Genomic DNA, 22,611 nt, shown 5'->3' with positions numbered 1-22,611 from the left:
GCGTAGTACCGTGATAGGTTGCCACCTGTGCAATAAGTCCATTCCTGAAATTTCCTTGTTACAAAATATTCCACGGTCAACTGTTAGTGGTATTATAACAAAGTGGAAACAACTGGGAATAACAGCAACTCAGCCAAGAAGTGGTAGGCCACATAAAATGACAAAGCGGGGTCAGCGCATGAAGCGCACAGTGCACAGAAGTCGGCAACTGTGTACAGAGTCAATAGCTAAAGACCTCCAAACTTCACGTGGCTTTCAGATTAGAACAACAACAGTGAATAGAGAACTAAGACTGGGATGCCATTAAAGTTCATGTGCGTGTAAAAGCAGGCTTTCCAATACTTTGGCAACAAAGTGTATATTATACAGTGTCATAGGAGAACATATTGCTGTACAGACCAAGCAAAGGTTTAACTAAGTGTTTAAAAAATATTTTTTTAAACCATATTTATCTAGGTGGATACAGCATCGATGTGTTCTCTACCGCTGCCCCCCCTCCAGCTCTGTGAAGGGGGAGCGAACAGTTCAGTTTTGGGCACCAATTCACAAAAAGAACATTGGGAAACTGAAGAAAGTGCAGAGAAAAGCAACAAAACTGATAAGAGGCATGGAGGAGATCAGCTATGAGGAAAGATTAGAGGAACTGAATTTATTCTCTCTTGAGAAGAGGAGATTAAGGGGGGATATGATCAACATGTATTAATATATCAGTGGTTCATATAGTGAACTCGGTGTAGAGTTATTCACCCTGAGGTCATCACAGAGGACAAGGGGGCACTCTTTACATCTGGAGGAAAAGAGATTTAATTTCCAATAGGAAATGTTTCTTCACAGTGAGAGCTGTGAAAATGTGGAATAGACTCCATCAAGAGTTGGTTCTGGCCAGCTCAGTGAATTGCATTAAAAACAGCCTGGATTCTTTGCTAGATACACAGAATATAACTGGATACTAACACTTATAGGTAAAGTTGATCCAGGGAATATCCGATTGCCTCTCGGGGGATCAGGAAGGAATTTGTTCCCCTACAGGAGCAAATTGGATCATGCTTTGCTGGGTTTTTTATTTGCCTTCCTCTTGATCAACTGTGGGTATAGGATTATAGCTTTTTATTTTTTTGGTTAAACTGGATGAACTTTTTCCTTTTTTCAGACAGACAATGTAACTATAGGACCAGCTAGCTCAGGCTCTCAGCTGATGAGAGGCTGAGCTGGGTGCCGGTCCAAGCTCCTGGGTGGATCCCATGGTCAGGATCTTTCCCCAGCCTGGATTGGTTGAGAGTTGTCAGTGGAAAGTGGACTTTAGCCCGCTGTTGGTTAAAAACAGGTCACAGGATTGTAGAACGAACTGCACTCCTGTGATCCATAGGAGAAGTACAGGCAAATGAACTTTGGCTGTACTTCTCCTTTAAACTGAGATTCTGTTCAGAGCACTGGACTAACCCCAGACACAACATATTTTGTATGTTTATTTTCAAATAAGCATAAAAAAACTATATCTCTAATGTTCCTCCACAAAATACACCGGCACGGTTTTAGAGCGGACAAGGATAAGGAATGAAAAGTTCCATTATGTTCACACTTGAAGGATCATGCTGAGCCCCAGGAGAGTGAATAAACATTCTGAGACACATATTGCAGCCAGCAAGATCTCACAGGGAGCAGAATTCATTGTGGCATTGCTTATCACTGGTCTCTGCTCTATCACGTCACTTAATAAACCATCATGCCACACAACATTTCTATCTGCCCAAGCTAACCATCCGATTGCACCAAAATTCTGATCAATTCAGCCTCCTCAAAAATGTGCAATAATTGAATATATTTATTTTGTAAAACAGCCCCTCTGTGAAGCATGTGCGGCAAATAATCTGTGCATTCAGCACATACTGAAATGAGACTGTGATATTTCCCCATTCTGGAACAGATCAAACGGATTAGATTGCCAGTTCATTCAGAGCACAGGGACTGGTGTGACTGGATCCATGCACTCTGTATAGAGAGGCGTTATAAATACAGGACATAAATAAAGGCACTGATTGTTATGAGCCTGCAATGATGCTTAAGTTCACCCACTTTGGCCCTATCCCTAATTTGTTTTAAAGCAATCATTTGCCAACACAACGGCAAACGACAGCCACCAACACCAAAATTTACCAAAATTTCACCCAAGTATGCCTGTCACAGTCCATCTTTATCACAAACTGACTTATCAGTGATATATTAGTGAGTCCATTAATGTCTGTCCTTTAGGGCCCATTCATAGTTGAATGTTGTAGCAATGTGTGATCAAATGTTTTTTCACAATGCTGTGTTATATATTGTGAATGGCACTCCAATGCACTGTACAATACAGTCCAACACACTGGGTCATGTAAATTTTATCATCGGTTGTGGTGCACTGGCAGACCATTCATAATGAACAGGCTGCTTTAATGCAATGCATGTTAATGCAAGCCTTAACCAGCATCATTGAATGCTTGAGTGTGAAACCAGTCCACAGTCTATCAATGAGTCCATGTCCAGGAGTTTTACCATATAAGAAATGACTGATTTTAAATATAGTGTTAAAAATAGGAATATGGTGATGGTGGGACTAGTATACCTGTTTATCAGCTTTATTGTATTTCTTCACAACACATTTTCTTTTTATTATAAATAGTCGTGTTTTTTTAAACAACACAGCATTAAGTCAGATAAATCCCTGAGCAAATCAACCTGCTTCAAAAGTTTCAACTGGTGCTGCAAAATTCAGGATTGGCCTCACCAACTTCTAAAGCCTTCGTATTGGTCCAGTAATGTTTTTGGAGGCTACGCATGGGGTAGGACCAGGTTCAATTTACATGCAAGTCAATATTTTTCCTGTAAAAAATCTTCAGCTGCCTGTATCCAATAATTCTTTGCACATGGGAATTTCACTGAACCTTACCGTTCAGTGATCTTTACACCTGGATTCTTCTATTGGCCTCCTGCTTTAGTATGTTCAATCTCCTGGCTGAATCGTAATTTCCTTTTTTGCAGTAGGGGTATGTGATCCTACATCATAATTCATGCAATATGCGGAGCAGCTCCGGCCTGCGCTGCATATACAGGACAGTCTTTATTCTCAATAAAGGTCAGTGCAGGCTCTCCCACACCAACCAAGTCATTGTTTCAAGTAATACCATCAAGCCTTTAACACATACCTTTTACCATACTCTTTAGAGTAACATTCTTAAAGTAAAACTGTAAGTTCTCTCCTCACGAGCTGTCACGCTGACAGCTCGAGAGGCGAGGAAAGCCGGTCATTGGCATTCCTTGGAGGGGACAGGTACACAGATCATCAGGGCACTGATGATCAGTGTGCCCTGATGATCAGTGTGACCTCAGAAGTGCCACCTGTCAGTGCTCATCAATGCCACCTGCCAGTGTCCATCAGTGCCACATATCACTGCCTACCAGTGCCCATCAATGCCAGCTGTCAGTGCTCATCAATGCCACCTGCCAGTGTCCATCAGTGCCACATATCACTGCCTACCAGTGCCCATCAATGCCAGCTGTCAGTGCTCATCAACGCCACCTGCCAGTGCCCATCAGTGTCACATATCACTGCCTACCAGTGCACATCAATGCCACATATCAGTGCCCATCTGAGCTGCTTTTCAGTGCCACCTATCAGTGCCAGTCAGTGCCACCTATCAATGCCAGTCAGTGCCGCCTATCAGTGCTGTCAGTCAGTGCCGCCTATCAATGCCAGTCAGTGCCGCCTATCAGTGCCAGTCAGTGCTGCCAGTCAGTGCCACCTATCAGTGCTGCCTATGAGTGCCATATATGAGTGCTGCCTTTCAGTGCCCATCAGTGATGCCTGTCAATGCCCATCAGTGGCACCTACTAGTACCTCCTCATAAGTGCCCATCAGTGCTGCCTATCAGTGCCCATCACTGCAGCCTCATTAGCGCACATCAGTGGAGGAAAAAAAAACGCTTATTTACAAAATTTTATAACAAAAACTAAGAGAAAACATGTTTTTACTTCAAAATTTTCAGTTGTTTTTGGTCTGTTTAGCAAAAAATAAAAAACCCAGAGGTGATTAAAAACCACCAAAAGAAAGCTCTGTCTCAAAAAAATGATAAAAATTTCATATGGGTACAGTATTGTCAAAGTGTGACAGCACTGAAAACTGGCCTGGGCAGGAAGGGGGTATAAGTGCCCTGTAGGCGTGTGGTTAATGGGGCCTAAACCCATTACATCAATATGTTGCAAGCCAACAGCCTATCCACAAAAGCTTTATAACATGTCAAATATTTTATCCACCAGTGAACAGCGAGGCACTTTTCTGGCTGTTTATCTCTCACTGAAGAGCTAAATCAAAACAATTTATAACACACAATATGATACAATTACAATAACGATCACCCACTCAAAATGTTGGAGAGAATACAATCATTTAGGGACTAAATTACCCTTTATTGCAAGGTGCGTGAGGCACATTACTTCTTCTGAAGGAAGGCACATTTAAAAAGGAATGTGTGGTCTTGTTTTAATTTAAATAGGTAATTTCATGCTGAACAATAAAATATTGGTTATTATATTGCAGTATTTGATCGTACAGAAATATTGATGCAGTTAAGGAAACTGTAGCTGCAGGAGGGTTGGCAGACTACCATGGTTGCATCTGTAGCTTAGCAGCTTTTTTTCCATTGAAATGATGCACACATTCTGAAGGCCAATGACTGATCCACTGGATCAGACTTATGCAAGTAGACTCTGCCAGAACAAAAGACCAGAAATACAATTAAATGCTTTTCATTTTTATTTCCATTTATTATGTAATATCTTTTTCTGTAAAGATTTGAATAAAAAAATGTTTTTTGCTCTTTCAGGAATGTCACTATATTGTAACCTCTGTTATATCCCTGACTGGTGTTAGAGCATGTATTACAGACATTTCTTAGCAATCAATTGTTAAACAGATACTGCGAATGGTTTGCGTTTCTATTAAGAACATGCAGTTCAAACTACTCTATGTGAAAGGGTTGATTGCGGATTAACCAAACCCAGTCGATCACTCTCAATCTGCTAGCATGTCAATTGTTGTCCCACAAGCTGGTAAATCTGTGCAGGGGGAGGCTGAGAGTACCATTGTCCCACTGCCCACCTCCTGTATCTCTTGGTGCAATACGTCAGGCACAGGAGAAGGCAAATATGGGTGCATAGTGGGGTTAAAGCAATGTTAGAATTTATTTTTCTATGCAACAGAAGCTTTGACTACTATGATCCTGGAAGAATATACCCAATATTCAGAATATAGCAAAGTGAATGAGCACAGGCAGACATTTGAGATGGGGTCGATTTATGACTTCTCCATTACAGGAAGGCAAAGTGCAAATCCATTACACACACAGGATTTAAGCAACCCTCATTTTTAAACTCTGCTCTGCCAGACGTCATTCCTGACTTGTTTCAGAGAGCAGGGGACAGGGCTGCCATCTTTATCCTCACATCAATACCTAGTAAGTCACTTCCCTGGAAAATCTAATATCAGAACAGGTTCAAGGCCAGTAGCAAAAAAGGATAATGATGACATTCCCAGAAATTGCATCTCCAAAAAAGTCGGTAACCCTTTCTGATATGACTGTAAATATATTTTAAAGGTTGTCCTTGCCACAAACCAATTAAAAAATGCTCAGTACACAGCACAAAAATACAAATTAACTAGACTAATACAGAGGTTTGATAGATCACTTACCCTCGTGCCTATAGGTGAGCTCCTGGCATCCTGAAAAATACAGGCACACTAGCGCGCACAGACAAATGAAGAAGGAGAAGTATAATATAAGTAGGAAATCTTCCATTGTTTGCTGGTGATGAACGGCTACTTCAGTCCTTAATATATTCCATCTAATGGTGAGCTCAGTTCCTGCGATGGTTGGAGCAATAACTTGCAGAGCCTCATAAAAATGCTGTGATAATCATTTACACATTAAGCACCTGGGGTGCCGCTGGCCACTGAAAGCCAGGCAAATTAAATAATGATTATGAAAATGACAGAGAGCAGCCCCTCCCTGACAAGGGACTGGGCGCAGGTAGGCTGCCTAGTTCCATATGTGTCCCCGAGTCCCCAGACTATTCCATTTGAGCTCTGTACAGCTAGCAACAGTAACCCGGAGCTGCCAGCCAGTGTGCACAAACAGCAAAACTAAAAGTGCACAGTAAACAAACACAGATCAATAATCTCTACTGATTCACACCTAAAAGCTTTTACTCCAATTACCTGCCACTGTACAATACAGAGGTCTATTGAGAAAACCTTAAACTGATATTTTGTTACATTTTATTTTCACAGTTTCACCTACATCTTCAACCCTGCCTGTGTCTCCTAGATTGTAAGTTCCAAGGAGCAGGGCCCTCCTTTTTTTTTTTTTTTTAATTTAAATATTTATTAATTTTTCACATTATTACAAAAATTCCATTATAAGAGACACAATACATATAAATATCAATACATTTCTACTCTGTCCCTTCTATTTACCTCTTTTCTTTCCCTTCCCTCCCAACCCACCATTTCCCCCCTTCCCCCCCTCCCTCCCCTCTGCAAGATGTCCAATCTCTCTAGGCCCAGTAACTTCGAATATCTTCCTAGTTTAGAGTTTTCTATATTTCTCTTTCAAACCCGATTTTTCCCATTTTTCCCATCGTGAATAGTATATTTTCATCCTGTCTTCCTGAATATGATAAGATTTTTCCATTCTGCTAATCTGGTTTACCCTATTGATCCAATCCTCCTCCGTTGGTACCTCTGTCTTCCGCCAATACTTGGGGATCAACCCTTTTGCAGCACTTAAGTAGTACCATACACCTGATTCTTTATATTTATTTACTGTTGTCTCAACACTATGTAAGAGACACATGGTTGGGTCTAATCCTATATCATTTCCAGTTATTATTTCTATTAATTTGACTATTGTCTTCCAGTGAACCTGAATTTTTGGACATTGCCACCATATGTGAAACACCGTGCCCTCTTCCCCACATCCTCTCCAACACATTTTTGAGTTCTCCCCCCTCATCCTGTGCTCAGTGCTCGGTGTAATATGCCATCGTGTTAAACATTTATAGTTAATCTCAACGTCTCTCATACTAACACTCTCGTGAACCAATCTGAATATCTTATTCTGTTGATCCTCATCTATCTCCACCTCCATATCTCTTTCCCAATTTGTTACAAAAATTAACTTTGTGTCTGTGTCTAATTCTGTGAGTATTCTATACATTTTTGTAACTCCATGTTTCCCATCTCTACGTGTTTCTAATAGCCTTTCAAACATATTCCACTCCTTTTTTAATCTCAAGGGTTTTGGGAGAGTTCCTATAAAACATTTTAATTGATGATATTTCCACTCGTCTATTTTAGTAAACATATCTCCTCCCATCTCTTTTAATTCTTTAAATGTTCTCAATTCCCCCTCTACCAATACGTCTCTCAATTGGATATCTTCCTTTTTAAACCATCTCCCTGATATCTCATCTTTTCCTGGAGGGAAAAATTCCGTGTTTGCAAGTGGCATTATTATAGAGTTAAAATCCCATTTCATGTGTTTGTGTAAATTATCCCATATCCTTAAGACAATTAAGGTGTAAGTGCTTGTGCTCTCTTTAATTCTTCTATAATGTTCTGGAACCCATATCATCTTACTCAAATTGATTCCACTCAGATCATTCTCTGTTTTGACCCAACTTTTCCCCTTATGATTAAAAGTCCAGTCATAAATTCTTGCTAACATTACTGCTTTGTAATATCTCTTGACATCAGGTAGTCCCATCCCCCCTTTCTCTTTAGTCCTACTTAGTGTTTCATATGATACTCTTGGTTTTTTATTCCTCCATATATATCTTGTTAGCATTTTTCTCATTATCTTAAAAAACACCTCTGGGAGTTTGATCGGGATCATTTGAAATCTATAGAGTATTTTAGGTATAATTACCATTTTAATTAGGTTAATACGTCCTAACCATGATGGGTTTCCTCCTCCTAATCTTTTTAGTTCTTCCTTAATCTCATTTATCAGAGAGATATAGTTTAATCTATACAGTTGTTTATATGAGATAGCGAGTTTTATTCCTAGGTATTTTATATCTTTTTCTCTCCAAATAAAGGGGAATTCTTTTTGTAGCCTTTCTTTTTCGCTCTTTGGTATATTAATGTTCAAAATCTCAGTTTTTGTTGGGTTAATTTTTAGATTAGATAGTTCACCATATTCCTTCAGGATCTTCATTATATTTGGTAGTGTTATTCGGGGGTTGCCTACATAAAACAGTAGGTCGTCCGCAAAGGCCGCTACTTTATGTTCTATACTTTCTATCTGGATTCTCTTTACCGCTCCACTATTCCTTATTATTGATAGCAGGGGTTCCAATGTCAATACATACAGCAAGGGGGACAATGGGCATCTTTGCCTTGTTCCATTGGACATCCCAATGGATTCCGACCTCTCCCCATTTACCGTGATGATTGCGGTGGGTTCCTTATATAGTTTACCTATCCATTCACGCATTCTCTCTCCAATCCCCAACACTTCCAAGTTGTCCATCATAAAGCCCCAGTCCACTCTATCAAACGCCTTTTCAGCGTCAATTGACAAGAGCACCACTGGGGCTTTCCCTTTTCTACTTTTCTGGATAAGCATCAGAGTTCTCAAGCCATTATCTCTACCCTCTCTCCCCTGGACAAAACCCACCTGGTCTCCATGGATCCATTTGGGCATTAGATCTTTCAGCCTATTTGCTAGGACCTTTGCGTACAACTTAGTATCAGTGTTTAATAATGAAATTGGTCTGTAGCTAGAGCACTGAGAGGGATCTTTTCCCTCCTTATGGATGAGAACTACATGGGCCTGAAGGGATTCCCTCCTCCCCTCCATCCCGCCTCCCAAGTCATTCATGTATTTCTTTAACTTTGGCAACAGTACTTCACTAAATTTTTTATAGTACTTAACAGTATAACCATCCGGGCCTGGGCTTTTCCCTCCCCCTGTACTTCTTAATGCTGCTTCTATTTCTTCCTGAGAAATTTCTGCATCCAAGGAGTTCAGTTGTGTTTCACTAAGCTTTGGCAATCCCGCATTTTTTAAATATATCCTCCTTTTTTCGTTAATACCTTCTCTAATTTCTTTTGGTATTCCTTGGTGACTGATGTTATACAGCTTTCTATAATACTCCGTGAATACTTTAATGATTTCTTTAGTTGAGTGGACCATCTCCCCCTTAGGGCTTTTTATCTTTTCTATATAATTCCTGTTCTTCTTATTCAGGGCTCTCATTAAATATTTTCCTGGTCTATCACCCCATCTATATCTTTCACTTAATACTTTATTATATACTCTTCTCTTCTCCTCTTCCATCAAACTCTCTAATTCGTCTTTTTTTATCCCTTAACTTCTGTCTTGTTTCTATTGTTATTTTTTTCTTATGTATCTGCTCCAGATCCAGGATTTCCTTTAAGAGTCCACTAACCCTCTCTCTTCTTTCTTTTTTCTTCCTTGCTCCCATCGCAATCAGGATTCCTCTTATATATACCTTATGACTTTCCCATACTGTAGCTGTCGATACTTCCTCTGTTTCATTCTCCTGGAAATATACCTTAATCTCTTCACTGATCTTCTGCACAATATCCTCATCCAAGAGAAGAGCCTCATTTAACCTCCATCCTAAACCTCCCGACCAGCTTTTTCCCCATCCCATTTTCATTACAACTGGGGCATGGTCCGAAAAAGTTCTTGTCTCTATTTCTATTTTAACCAGCATTTCAATGAGTTGGTGATCTATTAAAATGTAATCCAGTCTCGAGTATATCTCATGTGCATTAGAGAAGAAGGTATAGTCTCTGTCCTTCATATGCATTATTCTCCAGGTGTCCACCAGCTGGTACTCGTGGATCACCTTCCTCAAAGCTCTCAGGGACCTACCCCCTTCTCTCTGCACAAGGGAGGTTGCATCCATTTGTGGGTCCATACAGAGATTCAAATCTCCTGCTATTATCAAACGCCCTTTTTTAAAATCTATCAATTTTTTTAGCAAACCCTTCAGAAAGATCTCAGGTTTCTTGCTGGGGCAATATATATTGGCTAGTGTGCATTCAATTCCCTGTAGTTTACCTTTCAAAAACAGGAATCTCCCTTCCGGGTCAGTCCTTCTATCTTCCAACTCAAATCTCATATTTTTTGCCAATCCTATTGCCACCCCCTTTGCTCTTTTAATTGGAGAGTCAGCGTAATACCATGTAGGATAATATTTGGATTTTAGTTTCACATTTGATTCTATCTCAAAAATGTGTCTCCTGAAAAAATACCACTGACGTTGCCCTATGATGTAACTCTTTAAACAGCTTAAATCTTTTCCCAGGGCAATTCAACCCATTCACATTATATGTTATAAACTGTATTTCTTCCATCCTTCTTGATGTTGTTTATCTCTCTTCTAATTCGTATCCTCCTATTAGGCCCGAATGATTTGCAGAATATTAGCCCCTTTCCGTCCTTCTTAATTCTGTCTCTCTCTCTTCTATTTCGTCTCCACCTATTAAGCCCGGATATCTTGCAGAATATTAGCCCCTCCCCCCCACCTACCACCCCTCACACCCTCTCTTTTTTCCCCTACCCATTTTTAGGCGTATAAACTGCCTACAAATCATTTGTGGATCCATTTCCACCATTGATTAAAATTTAGGGCGTAAGCTCCACCTATGTACGGCTCACCTCTTCTCCGACCCCCCCGATTCCCTCTCTATAGTCTAGACTCAGCGAGAGTCTTACTCTTTACCTCCCACCCTTTACCGTAACCTCCAAGCGGGTCTCAACCTCCGGAGGAGGAAGACCAGTGGCGAGAGAGTGAAGTAAGAGAGAGAGAGAGAAAAAAAAAAAAAAAACTCATTCTCTACTTAATTCTCCCTCTCTTCCCTCCCCAACCCCCAGGCCTCCCTCTCCCCTCCCCCCGACGTGCTGCCAGTCCTCTTTTCTTGCATTAGTTATATTTCCTTTGTCTTCTTTTTCTTCTTCCCACCCAGCTATCTCCATTCTAAGCAAGTCCAGTCTATCACAAAAATCTCTTAAATCCTCCGGAAATCGCAAATACGCTGTGACCCCGTTTTTCCAGCCAATTAGAAATACTGAGGTACCCCATCTATACTGCACATTCTGTTTTCTCATTTGCTCCAACAGGGGTTTCAGGGATCTCCTTCTCCTTAGGGTCTCTACTGTTAAGTCCGCATAGATTTGGATAGTCAAGTCTCCAAACTTAATTAATGATCTTCCCTTGGTCTTCTTCCAAATCTCATCTTTGACCCCAAAGTTTTGGAACTGGACAATTATGTCCCTCGGTCTTTCCTTCTCAGTAGCCTGATTGAACTTTCCTATTCTAAACACTCCGTCTAACTTGATCCCGTCTATTTCAGGTCTATCTCTTATGGAGTTTAGGATTTTTTTAACTAGTTCATATAATATTTCCCCTTTAGCAGTCTCTGGGATTCCTCGTATTCTAAGATTACACCTTCTTTCTTTATTTTCTTGAACTTCCATCCTATAGATCATTTTTTTCTGGTTATTTTCTAATTGGCTTATTTTTTTCCTTAGATTATCTATGTTCTGGGCCTGGGTTTTAACTTTCTCCTCCGTTTCTTCCATTCTTGATAGCAGATGTCCTAAATCGTTTCGAATAGTTGTCATTTCATGTTTTATCGTTTTTTCCAAATTTTGAAACATTTCAGTCATCTCTTTCTTATTTGGTACCTGTAGTTCACCTTCAGATCCTTTCCTTCCCAGGCCATCCACTATTTGTTGGCTACTGCTGCTATTCAAGCCCAATGAAAATCTAGGACTACTTCCTGAACTAGTGTCCAATTCCCCCTTTGCACCTTGGGTCCTTTCTGGCGTAGTATTTCCATATAATGTATATTTCTTTATTGTTCCTGTTTGGGACCCTTTGGGCCCTGCTCCCTTGGGACCTTTATTCTTCATGTCCTCTACATAACTTGGTAGACTTGCAGTTTTTCCTATATCCTTTACTCTCCTAGGACGCCTGGGCCTCCTCTCTTCTTATCTTCTAACCCCTGGGAATCCTCCCCCTCCTTCACCCCTTAGTAGCCTATATCACTTAGGGGTTCACCACACAATAAACTCCCAGCATTTTTCACTCACCCTTCCCTTCTCAGGACGGTGACTCCATACTTGTGTGGGAGGTCTTCACTGCTGCTCAGTCCTGGGGGGGGGATTCCTCAGGGTTTCCGATACTGTTTTTCTTTCTTTCCTCCTCCTTTCTCGGTCCTTAGAAGTCGACTCAGGGAAGGAGGGTGGTTCATCTGATATTTATGGGTCTCCCTGACCCAGGATCAAACAGCCGTCCAGGGGGTACAGGCAGCTATACGCCGGCAACACCCTGTCACATCAGGGCGCCAGCCAGCATCCACTTTCCCTCCAGGGGTCCTCCGTAGCTGGCCCCTTACTCCTGCAGCATCTCTCCTCCTCTAGACGCGCGGGCTTTCATTCATGTGGTGCCAGGGGAGCCGACCTGTCACTACCTCTCTACGAGGGAACCGGTCGGCGTCTCTACTTCCCAGTCGTCCTTTGCGGCTCACGCCTCCCAGCTTCGTTTCCCCGGCAACTGCGCTGGGATCTCCCCAGCAAGTTCACCTCCCGGAGGTCCATGCAAGCTCCGCTCTCCGCGTCTGCCTCTCTCTCCCCAGGGCCCTCCACAATCAGGTAGGGCTTCACTCCGGGAGGGTCTCGGGGTGGTCGGGTATGAGATTATCGGAGAGCACTCACATCGTGCTCTCCGACGCCGCCATGTTTAGGCTCCACCCCTCTACCAGGCACATGAGCAGGGCCCTCCTATCCCTATTGAACTGTATTGTTGCTGTATTGTCTCCCATTATATTGTAAAGCGCTGAGCAAACTGTTGGCGCCATATAAATCCTGTATAATAATAAGTCATGCCATATGGTTGCAGTGAGGTGTGTTTTAGACACATTCTGCATGTTACATATATTTTCAGTGTTTATAGAGAAAGGTAGTACCTGTTAGTTTGAAAATATAAAAACATTTGTTTGACATTGCAAAACTTTATGCTTTTAATATTTTCTTTTCAAATAAAATCATATATCCATATAAATTAGAAACAAATAGCAATTATTTACCCAGCCCTTATAATGTGCTTTTAAAGTGCTTAAAGTGTTACTAATCCCAGGACCCTGCATTCATTATATCCAGTCTTCCACAGTACACAGAACATAGAAATGCTGTTATTTTAGTAACTATAAACTGCTAAATAACTTTTCTCATCAGCAGTATATAGCAGTTTTATGACTTTTATCAGTGTATAACCGAGCACTGGTTAATCTTGTAGGGGGAATTTTCATTCTCCTCTGACTGTCCTATGAGGCTGTATAACCCCTGACCCTTTGTCCGGACAACACTGATTGGCCCTGTACCGATCGCAGGCATCCTTGCAAAGAAAAAAAAAACTCTAGCAATACACACCAAACTGAGCATGTACAGACTTGCCACTGCTGCTTTAACTATGGCAGATGGATTGGGGACAGCAAAAGAAGGGGAGAATCAGCAAACACAGGATCAAACAGCCTGTTTACACAGTGCGGAAGATTAACCCCTTAGGTTCCACAGTGAGTAGAACAAGCATACTTTACTATATATACAGACTGATTTTACTATTGTGGGTTTAGTAACATTTTAATTATACAGACTATGGATATTAAAGTAGATGAAAAGTCAACTTATATACAGCAGCCCAAATGATACTACAGTTTGTTTAGAAACACCATGATATTTATGGTCAATAAAAGACATTTACCTTTTTGTACTTGTTTACTTGTGGTCATATGACCACTAACTCTCTGGCTCTTCTCCCTGGTGGAGATTTTCAAGCTTTCATGAGTACCGCAGTTTGACGAATGCAGAGCATGCAGAATGAAGCATTAATTATTACGCATTCAAAATGGAGCAAGTATCCGAATTCTTGCATTGACAATTGGAGTAGCTTCCAGGTACCGACAATGCCAAGGGGTGAAGCTATTTGTATAGAGGCTTTAATACAGCTATGGCATCTCATCCAAAGATCCAGCTGAGAAGCACCCAGATATCAGGTGGAAAGACTTCAACACAATACAGCTATGATATCACATCCACTGATCCAGTTCACCAAACACTCAGCAAGTGTCAAAACGTACAGCAAAAAAAACACAGGGCAGAGCTCATAGCGTAGTATTTATGAGCAATTCAATTTATGAAATAAAAAGCCACTTACAATACCGTCTGCAGAGATCGGCATAAGCACAGCATAAATTGAAAAACAGCGCAGTTGTGAGTCCTGCCAGCATGCATGATAATGTAACTGTTCAGAAGCTTCACCCAACGCATTTCTCCTCGAATGACATCTTCTGAGCCCGATCAGTGGATGTGATACCATAGCTGTATTGTGTTGGAAGTCTTTCCACCTGACATCTGCTGAGTGCTTCTGAGATGGATCTTTGGATGAGATATCATAGCTGTGTTACAGCCAAGTGTATGTAGATCTCAGTTTATGAAGATCTTTTTTTCCTGGTAAGGAGCAGGGGAGCATTGGGGTTATGCACTAATAACACACATTGAAGCCTGCAGTGACAAACATTTTTGATGTTTTATATTTTCACGGTGGATGATATAAAGTAATTATGGACTTAATGAGCATGTCCTTGTATATGTGTTTGTCCTGAGTTTAGTCATAATGTGATGCATTCCTTTTGGCATTTTATGAATTTATTTTTGAATTTATATTGATAAGCACACCTGCCTTTTTGCATAGAGTATATGTAATTTCTTTTAGTATTTGGACATTAAAGAATGCTGCTATTGTTATCCTTACACTAAACATAAGGGTTTCTTTATTATATTTGTATAGAGGCTGTGTAGCATTGTCTTGCTATCTAGCTCTCTAACTCCCTTGTTCTTGTTCTCATCTTGCTCTTTAGCTCCCTTGTTACCTCCTCCCATGCTTGCCTCCAGGACTTTTCCAGAACCTCTCCCATCCTCTGGAACTCCCTACCCCAGTATGTCCGGTCAGCCCCTACCCTGTCTGCCTTTATGCAATCCTTGAAAACTCATTTATACAGGGAAGCCTATCTCACCTCCACCTAAAAACTGTACTTAAGTTACCTCCATCAGATCATCCCCTGCAGCTATTATCTTCTGTACCACCTCTCCTTCCCTTTAGATTATAAGCTCCATAAGCAGGGCCTTCCTCTTCCTTCTGTATTGAACTGTATTGCAACTGTACTGTCCCCCTTTATATTGTAAAACACTACACAAACTGTTGGCACTATATAAATCCTGTATATTAATATTTGATGAACCAGAACTAGGGCAATAAGCAGTGAAGTGGCAGGATCAACCAGGTAATTTAGGACTATAAACAGAGGTTAATGTAAAGGAGCAGACTTTGAATGTGCAATGATTTTGAGAAACTTGCAATAGAGAGTTTTGAGCTTTGCATATTCTCAACAAGCAGTAACGAATAAGAGCTTTAAAAAAGTGTCGTCATTGAGCTTGGACGTTTTGAGCTTACGGGGGTGTTTGTGGCACCAGTGTCCTTATTTTCCAAGCATACGGAATTTCCATCTTGATGTATCCATCTGTGATCCGGATTCGTGTATGAGGACGGCACTCCAAAGTGGATTATAGAAAAGTTCTTTCAGACCTTCCATTAATCTTGGGGGTCAGTTGTGACGGTGAGTTGCTCTCCTATGTGATTCATCATTGGGTGTTTTTGATTTTAACTATCAGCACAACGGTGCCAGAATGATTTGTATTTGCATCTTGGGCATTTATTCATGGATTTATAGATGTTTTATGGACTATATTTTATTTATGATGGCTGTTTTGTATAATTTCTGGTATGATATTCACATGCTTATATTTGCAAGGATTTTAATAGCTCCTTTGCCGATGATCAGACTTACTCACTCAGTCCCCAGAGACAGCCAAGTGCTTAGGCAATACCAACAGCACTGAACCTGGAAAGCACTCTGCAGCCAACTTCTACCAGAACAGATTCTGGAAAGTGCCCTATGCTGAACCCAGTGCCTGAAGGTCACTTTCAGACTATCCATGGAACGTCCAGTCCAGCTGGGACAAGATGCGGAATTTCAAAAGCCTGGCTTTAGATGACAGCACTAGAAAAGTGCAATTGAAGAGACAAAGCTCCGGTAGCATTGTTGAGAAGTGATGATTGAAAAAGGAAAAAAAAAATTAGTATTAACACAGCAGAACTGTTGAAAAGTTGTCCATTCCCCTATGCCTCTAGCAAAAAACTGAGGAATATTGGTAGTGGGAGGGGTCACTTTGGGCTGTGCTATAGTTTTATTTGCCAGTGTCCTTATCTTCTGTAGACGACTCTAGAATCTGAAGGTTTAAGAGTTCCTATGTCTCTCAACTGGCATGTAACCATGGCAACACATATAATGAATGATATATGAACTCCAAATATTAGAATAAATCTTTTTTTCCTAAAGCACACATAAGACAGACTAGGCTTTCCATATTAGCAGTGGTTCAGCTATCAGTCTTAGAGGAGGACAGGTTCAAATCTTCTCACTAATGGGATTCTGATTAGCAGAACATGCAGCCACTCACAATAGCACAAGAGCATATATCCACATTACCAATCAGGACGAAAACGGCAAGAGGACAATTGTAATATATCAGAAATTAAATGAGATTGCCCTGAAGTACATGACATTTAATTCCGAAGGATACTAATCATTCTTACTGGCACCTAGAGTAGTGTCTTATCTAGAGGCAATATGTGTATCCATGCAAATGTTTAATCACTGGCCAAACGTTTAGCTACAATGCTGTAAAGTAGAGGTAGGGAAGGTAGACACTATACTGGCTTTTTGTAAAATACATGCCGAAGTAGACATTTTAAAATTTTTGTTCTACTGTCAGAACAGAGCTTGGAGGGCAAGTTGCAGAGTTGTTTTGGTTCTCTTTATATTTATAGATTTATATCCCCTCTACCAATAGCAATCTCTCAGTTCCCTCTGTTCATATACAGCAACCAGCCATAGCTATAGGACCACCCACCTAACACGGAGTAGATCTCCATTTGGCTACGAAAACAGCCCTGGCACATAAAGGCAGGGACTCCACTAGACTTCTGAAGGTAAGATGTGCTATCTGGCACCAAGCTGTCCGTAGCAGATCCTTCGAGTCTTAAAAGTTGTGAGGTGGGCCCTCCATGAATCAGGCTTGTTTTTCCAGCACATCCCACAGATGCTCAATCGAACGGAGATCTGGAGAATCTGGAGGCCAAGTCAACACCTCAAACTCATTGTCTTGTTCCTCAAACCAATTTTGCTGTGTGGCAGGGCACATCAAGGAATATCGTTTCCATGAAGGGGTGTACTCAATCAACAATGTTTAGGTAGATATTATGTGCAAAGTAGCATCCACATGAATGGCAGGACCCAAGGTTTCCTAGCAGATCATTGCTCTGGGCATCACACTGCCGCTATTACCTCGCCTTCTTCTGCATCCTGGTGCCATCACTTCCCCAGGTAAGAGATGCACATGCACCCAGCCATCAACATGATGTAAAAGAAAACGGGATTCATCAGACAAGGCTAACTTCTTCTTCCATTGCTCCATGGCTCAGTTCTGATGCCCATTGCGATGCTTTTTCTGTGGACACGGGTCAGCATGGGCACCCTGACCGGTCTGTGGCTACGCAGTCTCATACACAATTAACTGTGATGCCCATTTTTCTGTTTAGTTGTTGCCTAAGATATCTCACTGACTTTCAGAGATGCCATTGTAAAATTTGGCTGATCGGTGTATAGAATGACAGAAAGAGAGAATTGTAGAGAATAAGGAGCTCTACCTGAAACGAAGCAGCAGCTTGTTTCTCTAATTCCAGGCTAACAAACCAATCTACAAAACTTTAACCCCTTCAGGAACATGAGTATTTTATGCCATTGTGACTAGAGTGTTTCTGTTAAGGTGACTTTAAATTGCTTCTTTCTTAGCAAGTTAAAAATCCAAGATATACCTGGCACATCCTCCAGTCTTTTTCTGCAGAGACTACGCTTTTTGCTGCTGTTACTTTTGACAAACGATGTCCTGAATTGTGTATAAGAGTTACAATTATCTGATATCAAGAACAGCTATTTCTGATCTGTGTGATTTCTTTGTTAGGCCCCTTACACACGGGCTGGACTCCGCTTTGTTGAGCAGAATAGAGCAAACGGATGACAGGTCCATGTCCGCTCTGTTTATGCAGAGAAGACACAAACACAGCCTGCTATGCTTTATGGGCGGTCAGATGTAAACGGATTGGCTGTTCGTTCACACCCAACTGCCCTCCAATCCACCCACCTGGAGGGGAATAAACCCTCTCTGTTTTGAGCAGATTGGATTTGGAGGTAGGAGGGTGTAAACTGATACAATACTGTTAACATCTGCCGCTCCATAGAGAAGAATGGAGGATCCGGTCATGTCTGCCTGTAAAACAGGCAGACAGGTGGACCCAATTGGACCAAAAGGGGGCCTTAGAATGTAAACAATGATACATTGTAGCTTATTTCAGCTCTCTGAGCAACTAAATAGAGTCTATCTATTGTTTTTTTGCACATGTGTTCCTTCACTGTCAGAATACACAGATCAACGCTGCAGCTGCTGATCGAGCAGCTTTAATCCAACAGAGCCGTTAAACAAATGTTGATTGACTTCTGTTCAGCTGCAGTGGCCAAACAAACTGACTTTTGACCCATCTATGGCTACTTTAACTCTTCTATTGCATGCCAAGGTAAGACACACATGGTGAGGACTGGAAGGGCAAGAACTACGTAGGCTACCAGTGCTGACCTCTACTTTGAAGAATACTAGATCCCAGACTGCAATGCTCATGCTTTGGCTGTTTCTTGAACTGAAACAAGAACAGAAGTAAGGATGTCTGCCACTTCTCTGACACACATTTACAGCATGCTTGTTCCAGGTCTAATTCACAACTACTTCAGTCAGGAAGCCAGGCAGCAAGCATTTTCAGAAGGTGGTCAACATTGGCTCCCACTACTGTCAATAGCAGCCAGTGAGCCAATGAGGAAAGAGCTGGGGCAAGGTCAAGCCACGCTCCATGTGTGAATGGACACAGAGCAGCAGCTTGGGTTTGAGCCTGCTCGGGTACCCCCATAGCAAGCTGTTTGCTGTGGGGGTACTTGGTAGAAGGGGTGGGGGGGGAGGCACAAGCAAATGAGAAGAGAAGGATCAGGTGAGCTCTGTGCAAAACCACTTCACAGAGCAGGTGAGTATGACATGTTTAATATTTAAAACAAAACAAAAATCTGCCTTTACAATCACTTTGACATGACTGATGTACTTGATAGGGGAACTAGCATCCAATAATTTTTTTCATGGTAAAATATATGGCAATAAATTGAATAGGGAAGGGGTAAAACCCTTGTCAGATTCTTGTCATCAGTGTCTTAGTCAAAAGATTTTCCTTCACTACCTGTTTTGTAAACACAGCAGGAAGTGAAACCATGTCTATCCAAAGTTTGGTGGATCAATCCTTTCAAGTGTATCCAAAGCCAGCCGCCGGCGGATTGAAATTCGACCGGTCCAACAGGAAACTGCTGAATTTCGATCCATCTATGGGCAGACTGTGTGTACTGAAGTCAATCCTTTGATCAGCTTTAATACAACCAGCCTGTCACTGCTGCGGAAGGCGCTACCTACACCCCCCCCCTCCCCCAGCAGAACACAGCAGTTCTGTGTTGATGGGGTAATTAAGCAATCTTCTTTCCTTCGACCTGTAGCTGAAGGAAAAGAAATTGCATAATGTATGGCCTGCCTAACACTTTCAGATATGTATTATCACTTACAGGGATCACAGTACTACCAATACTACCCCTGACAACGTCTTAATTTGCTCTTCTACTTAGGGGTACTAAGACAAGCCACAGACTATGCAATTTTCTTTTCTTCCACCATGGGTGGAAGGAAAGAAAATTGCTCGATTCCCCCATCAATAGTCAGAGTTGATGGGGAAATCCCTCCCACAGTGCCATTGAACAAATTGAGCTAACTGAACACAATGATTAGTGTTGTCGGCTATAGCCAGCGGCACTAATCATTTGGAAAAAACCTGACAGGCTAGTTGTACACAAGTTGATCAACAGATTGTCTTGTGTACAACCAGGGTGCCCATACATGGATCGAAATTCAGCTGGTCCCTGCTGAACCTGCCGAATTTCAATCCATGTATTAGATGCTTTAGACATCTTTGTTCCGGCATCAACCAAGGTCAGCATCTACACAGTCAAACTATGATCCCTGCGTGTTAACAAATATCAGACACAGATCAGCCCTTGCTCAAGGCTTTTAACTTGCGAGGTGTTACAAAGTTACAAATGTTGTGGTCCGATTACCACAGAAAGGAGACTGAGAAAATGCTTCCTTCTGCCTGCATCAGACTGATGGCATCCTTTCAGCTTTTTAATTATTAAATGCAAACATTTTTGAGAAATTGCGCTGTTCATACAGATATTTGAGTGTTACTGAAAGGTCCAACTTAATTACTTTTTTTAATATAAAACTAAATACACAGGAAAGCATCTGCTATCCACAGCAACAAGTCAAGATACAGTATGTTTTTTTCCCTGAACTAGAAAACTGGTAGCTGAAACCTACTTCCTATAGCCAAAACATAGACAAAAAGGGCAGCACCCTGTTTTTTTTCTAGGCTGGCTCTCATTTAACCTAAAATTCCAAAATAATGTAATTCTAGGAAAGTGTGAGCAGACATATTTGTTACATGAATGCACAGGCATTAGTGCGAAAACCATTGAAAACCTTGCTAGACCAAAGAGAAATGTGAAAATCCCAACAGAAAACCATAGGAAAACCATATTGTATGAAGGAAACACTCACAAACCTAAATGACCACTTATAATAAAAAGAAATATGGTGCCTACTATTGCTGATCTCTTTCTTAAAATGCTAGCTGCTTGGAAGTCTGTAACTTGAAGAAGTGTGGGAAATAAAAAAAAATAAACATACTCACCTATTTGGCTGCAGCTGTTCCCCACCAGCAATAAGACCAAGAACTAAGCAATCACATGACCACTAATCTCTCAGTTTTCGGTCAGCTCTGAGCAGAGGGTAGTGATTGGCAGTCACCATTTTCTCGTCTTCCCCTCCAGTGCTCACTGGAGGACTGCGTGTGGAAGGGCCGAGGCCAACTGGCTCAGGCTCTCAATGGCATGCTGACAGGCTGAGCCTACTACCTGTAATACATCTGGGTGGATCCCGACATTATTGTCAGGATCTCTCTATATTCTGGAGCGGCTCTGTGGCATTAGCCAACTGCCGGTTTTAGCTTAATCTGGATTACAGGAGCGCAAAAGTAGATGCATTCCTGTGACTCATGAGAGTATGGACAAAACATCATTGGCCATACTCTAAACATGTATTGAGGACACAAATTAATTGAGCTCTGTAATCATTATTACATTGTGAAATGCATGGTTTAATAAGGGCTTACACTACTTTTTTAAAGTAGTGTGAGAAGAGCTGAAGATTAAGAATAGAAAGCAGCACAAGGATCCAATCAGTTCAGCGATGAGCTCACTGTGCTGCTTCTCTTTTAACTGTCCAGTCACAGGTTCGTCAGGTTCAACATGACCTGGGCTCAGGAGAAGTGGACTGAATGATGCTGGCCAACTAACTATGACATCTATAGGCAGAAAGTACTGTGAGGAAAATCTATGGAATTAAAGATGAATACTGCAGCAAAAGATGGGTTTCTTTTTTTTTTTTAACCTGTAAAAGGTTACTCATTTTTTTATAAGGTTATTTTTGTCTTCAAGCAAATTTATGAACACTATATTTGTCCCCAGTTAGAGTCTTATCTAGTATTAAAGAATCTGGAACAGCCTCATCACAGCCAGGTTTTTAGCATTTTCGGAAAAGAGGTCAGCAATTGCAGCCCACATTTACTCTTGGCCTAAGAGGGAAGGTGTTGCAGGTAGGTAGGGTTGTAGCAAGAAGAAAAACACTTTCCTCTCATTGGTAATTAGGCAAATTCTGGCTGCCTTTGGGTATTGGGCCACATTGACTGCAGCAGCTTTTCATTGTGCCCTTATGTCAGTGTCGCCCCCCCCCCCCCCCCCCCCATCCTAGCCTGAGATACTTCTAATGTCAACACCCCAATACCATACATTGCAGCACAAAGTCACATGACCTGGAACTACAGTGCTGATGTGGACCTGCAGGTCAACTAGAAGACTAAAGCTTTAGAAAATTGTAATTGCATCCAGGAGATTTTCTCATCAATTTCCATTCCAGGCTCAATTACCCAATTGTCCTCATCAGATAAAAAGAGCTAATATTATTTAAAGGCTTACATAAGTAATATTTCAGTTACAGAGTCATAAGAAGCAATAAATCATACAGTGTCAAACAGCCAGCTCAGGTTGACCTATTCCTGTTACATATACTGCAGTCCCCTTACCAGAGACCCCAGGAGTTTTAAGGCTTGGTGGTTTAATTCTAGCATCCATGATAAAGCTTTGAATAGACTAACACTTTCTTT

At 41.4% G+C, this 22,611-nt stretch overlaps 2 protein-coding genes across 9 annotated transcripts in view; both read right to left on the bottom strand.

The window, feature by feature from the left end:
- JAKMIP1 (janus kinase and microtubule interacting protein 1) overlaps positions 1 to 22,611 on the bottom strand; it is a 249,212-nt gene that overhangs the window by 89,619 nt on the left and 136,982 nt on the right. The window lies entirely within an intron of this gene.
- LOC149462068 (uncharacterized) lies at positions 5,718 to 6,043 on the bottom strand. Its single transcript, XM_089677389.1, has one exon. The coding sequence runs from the start codon at positions 5,829 to 5,831 to the stop codon at positions 5,718 to 5,720; it is 114 nt and encodes a 37-aa protein (XP_089533515.1). The 5' UTR covers positions 5,832 to 6,043.

This window comes from Staurois parvus, unplaced genomic scaffold (genome assembly GCF_062004578.1).
Source record: "Staurois parvus isolate SC_StPar_1 unplaced genomic scaffold, SC_StPar_1.0 ptg000186l, whole genome shotgun sequence".
NCBI lineage: Eukaryota > Metazoa > Chordata > Amphibia > Anura > Ranidae > Staurois > Staurois parvus.
This window is presented reverse-complemented; position numbering and strand designations above follow the sequence as displayed.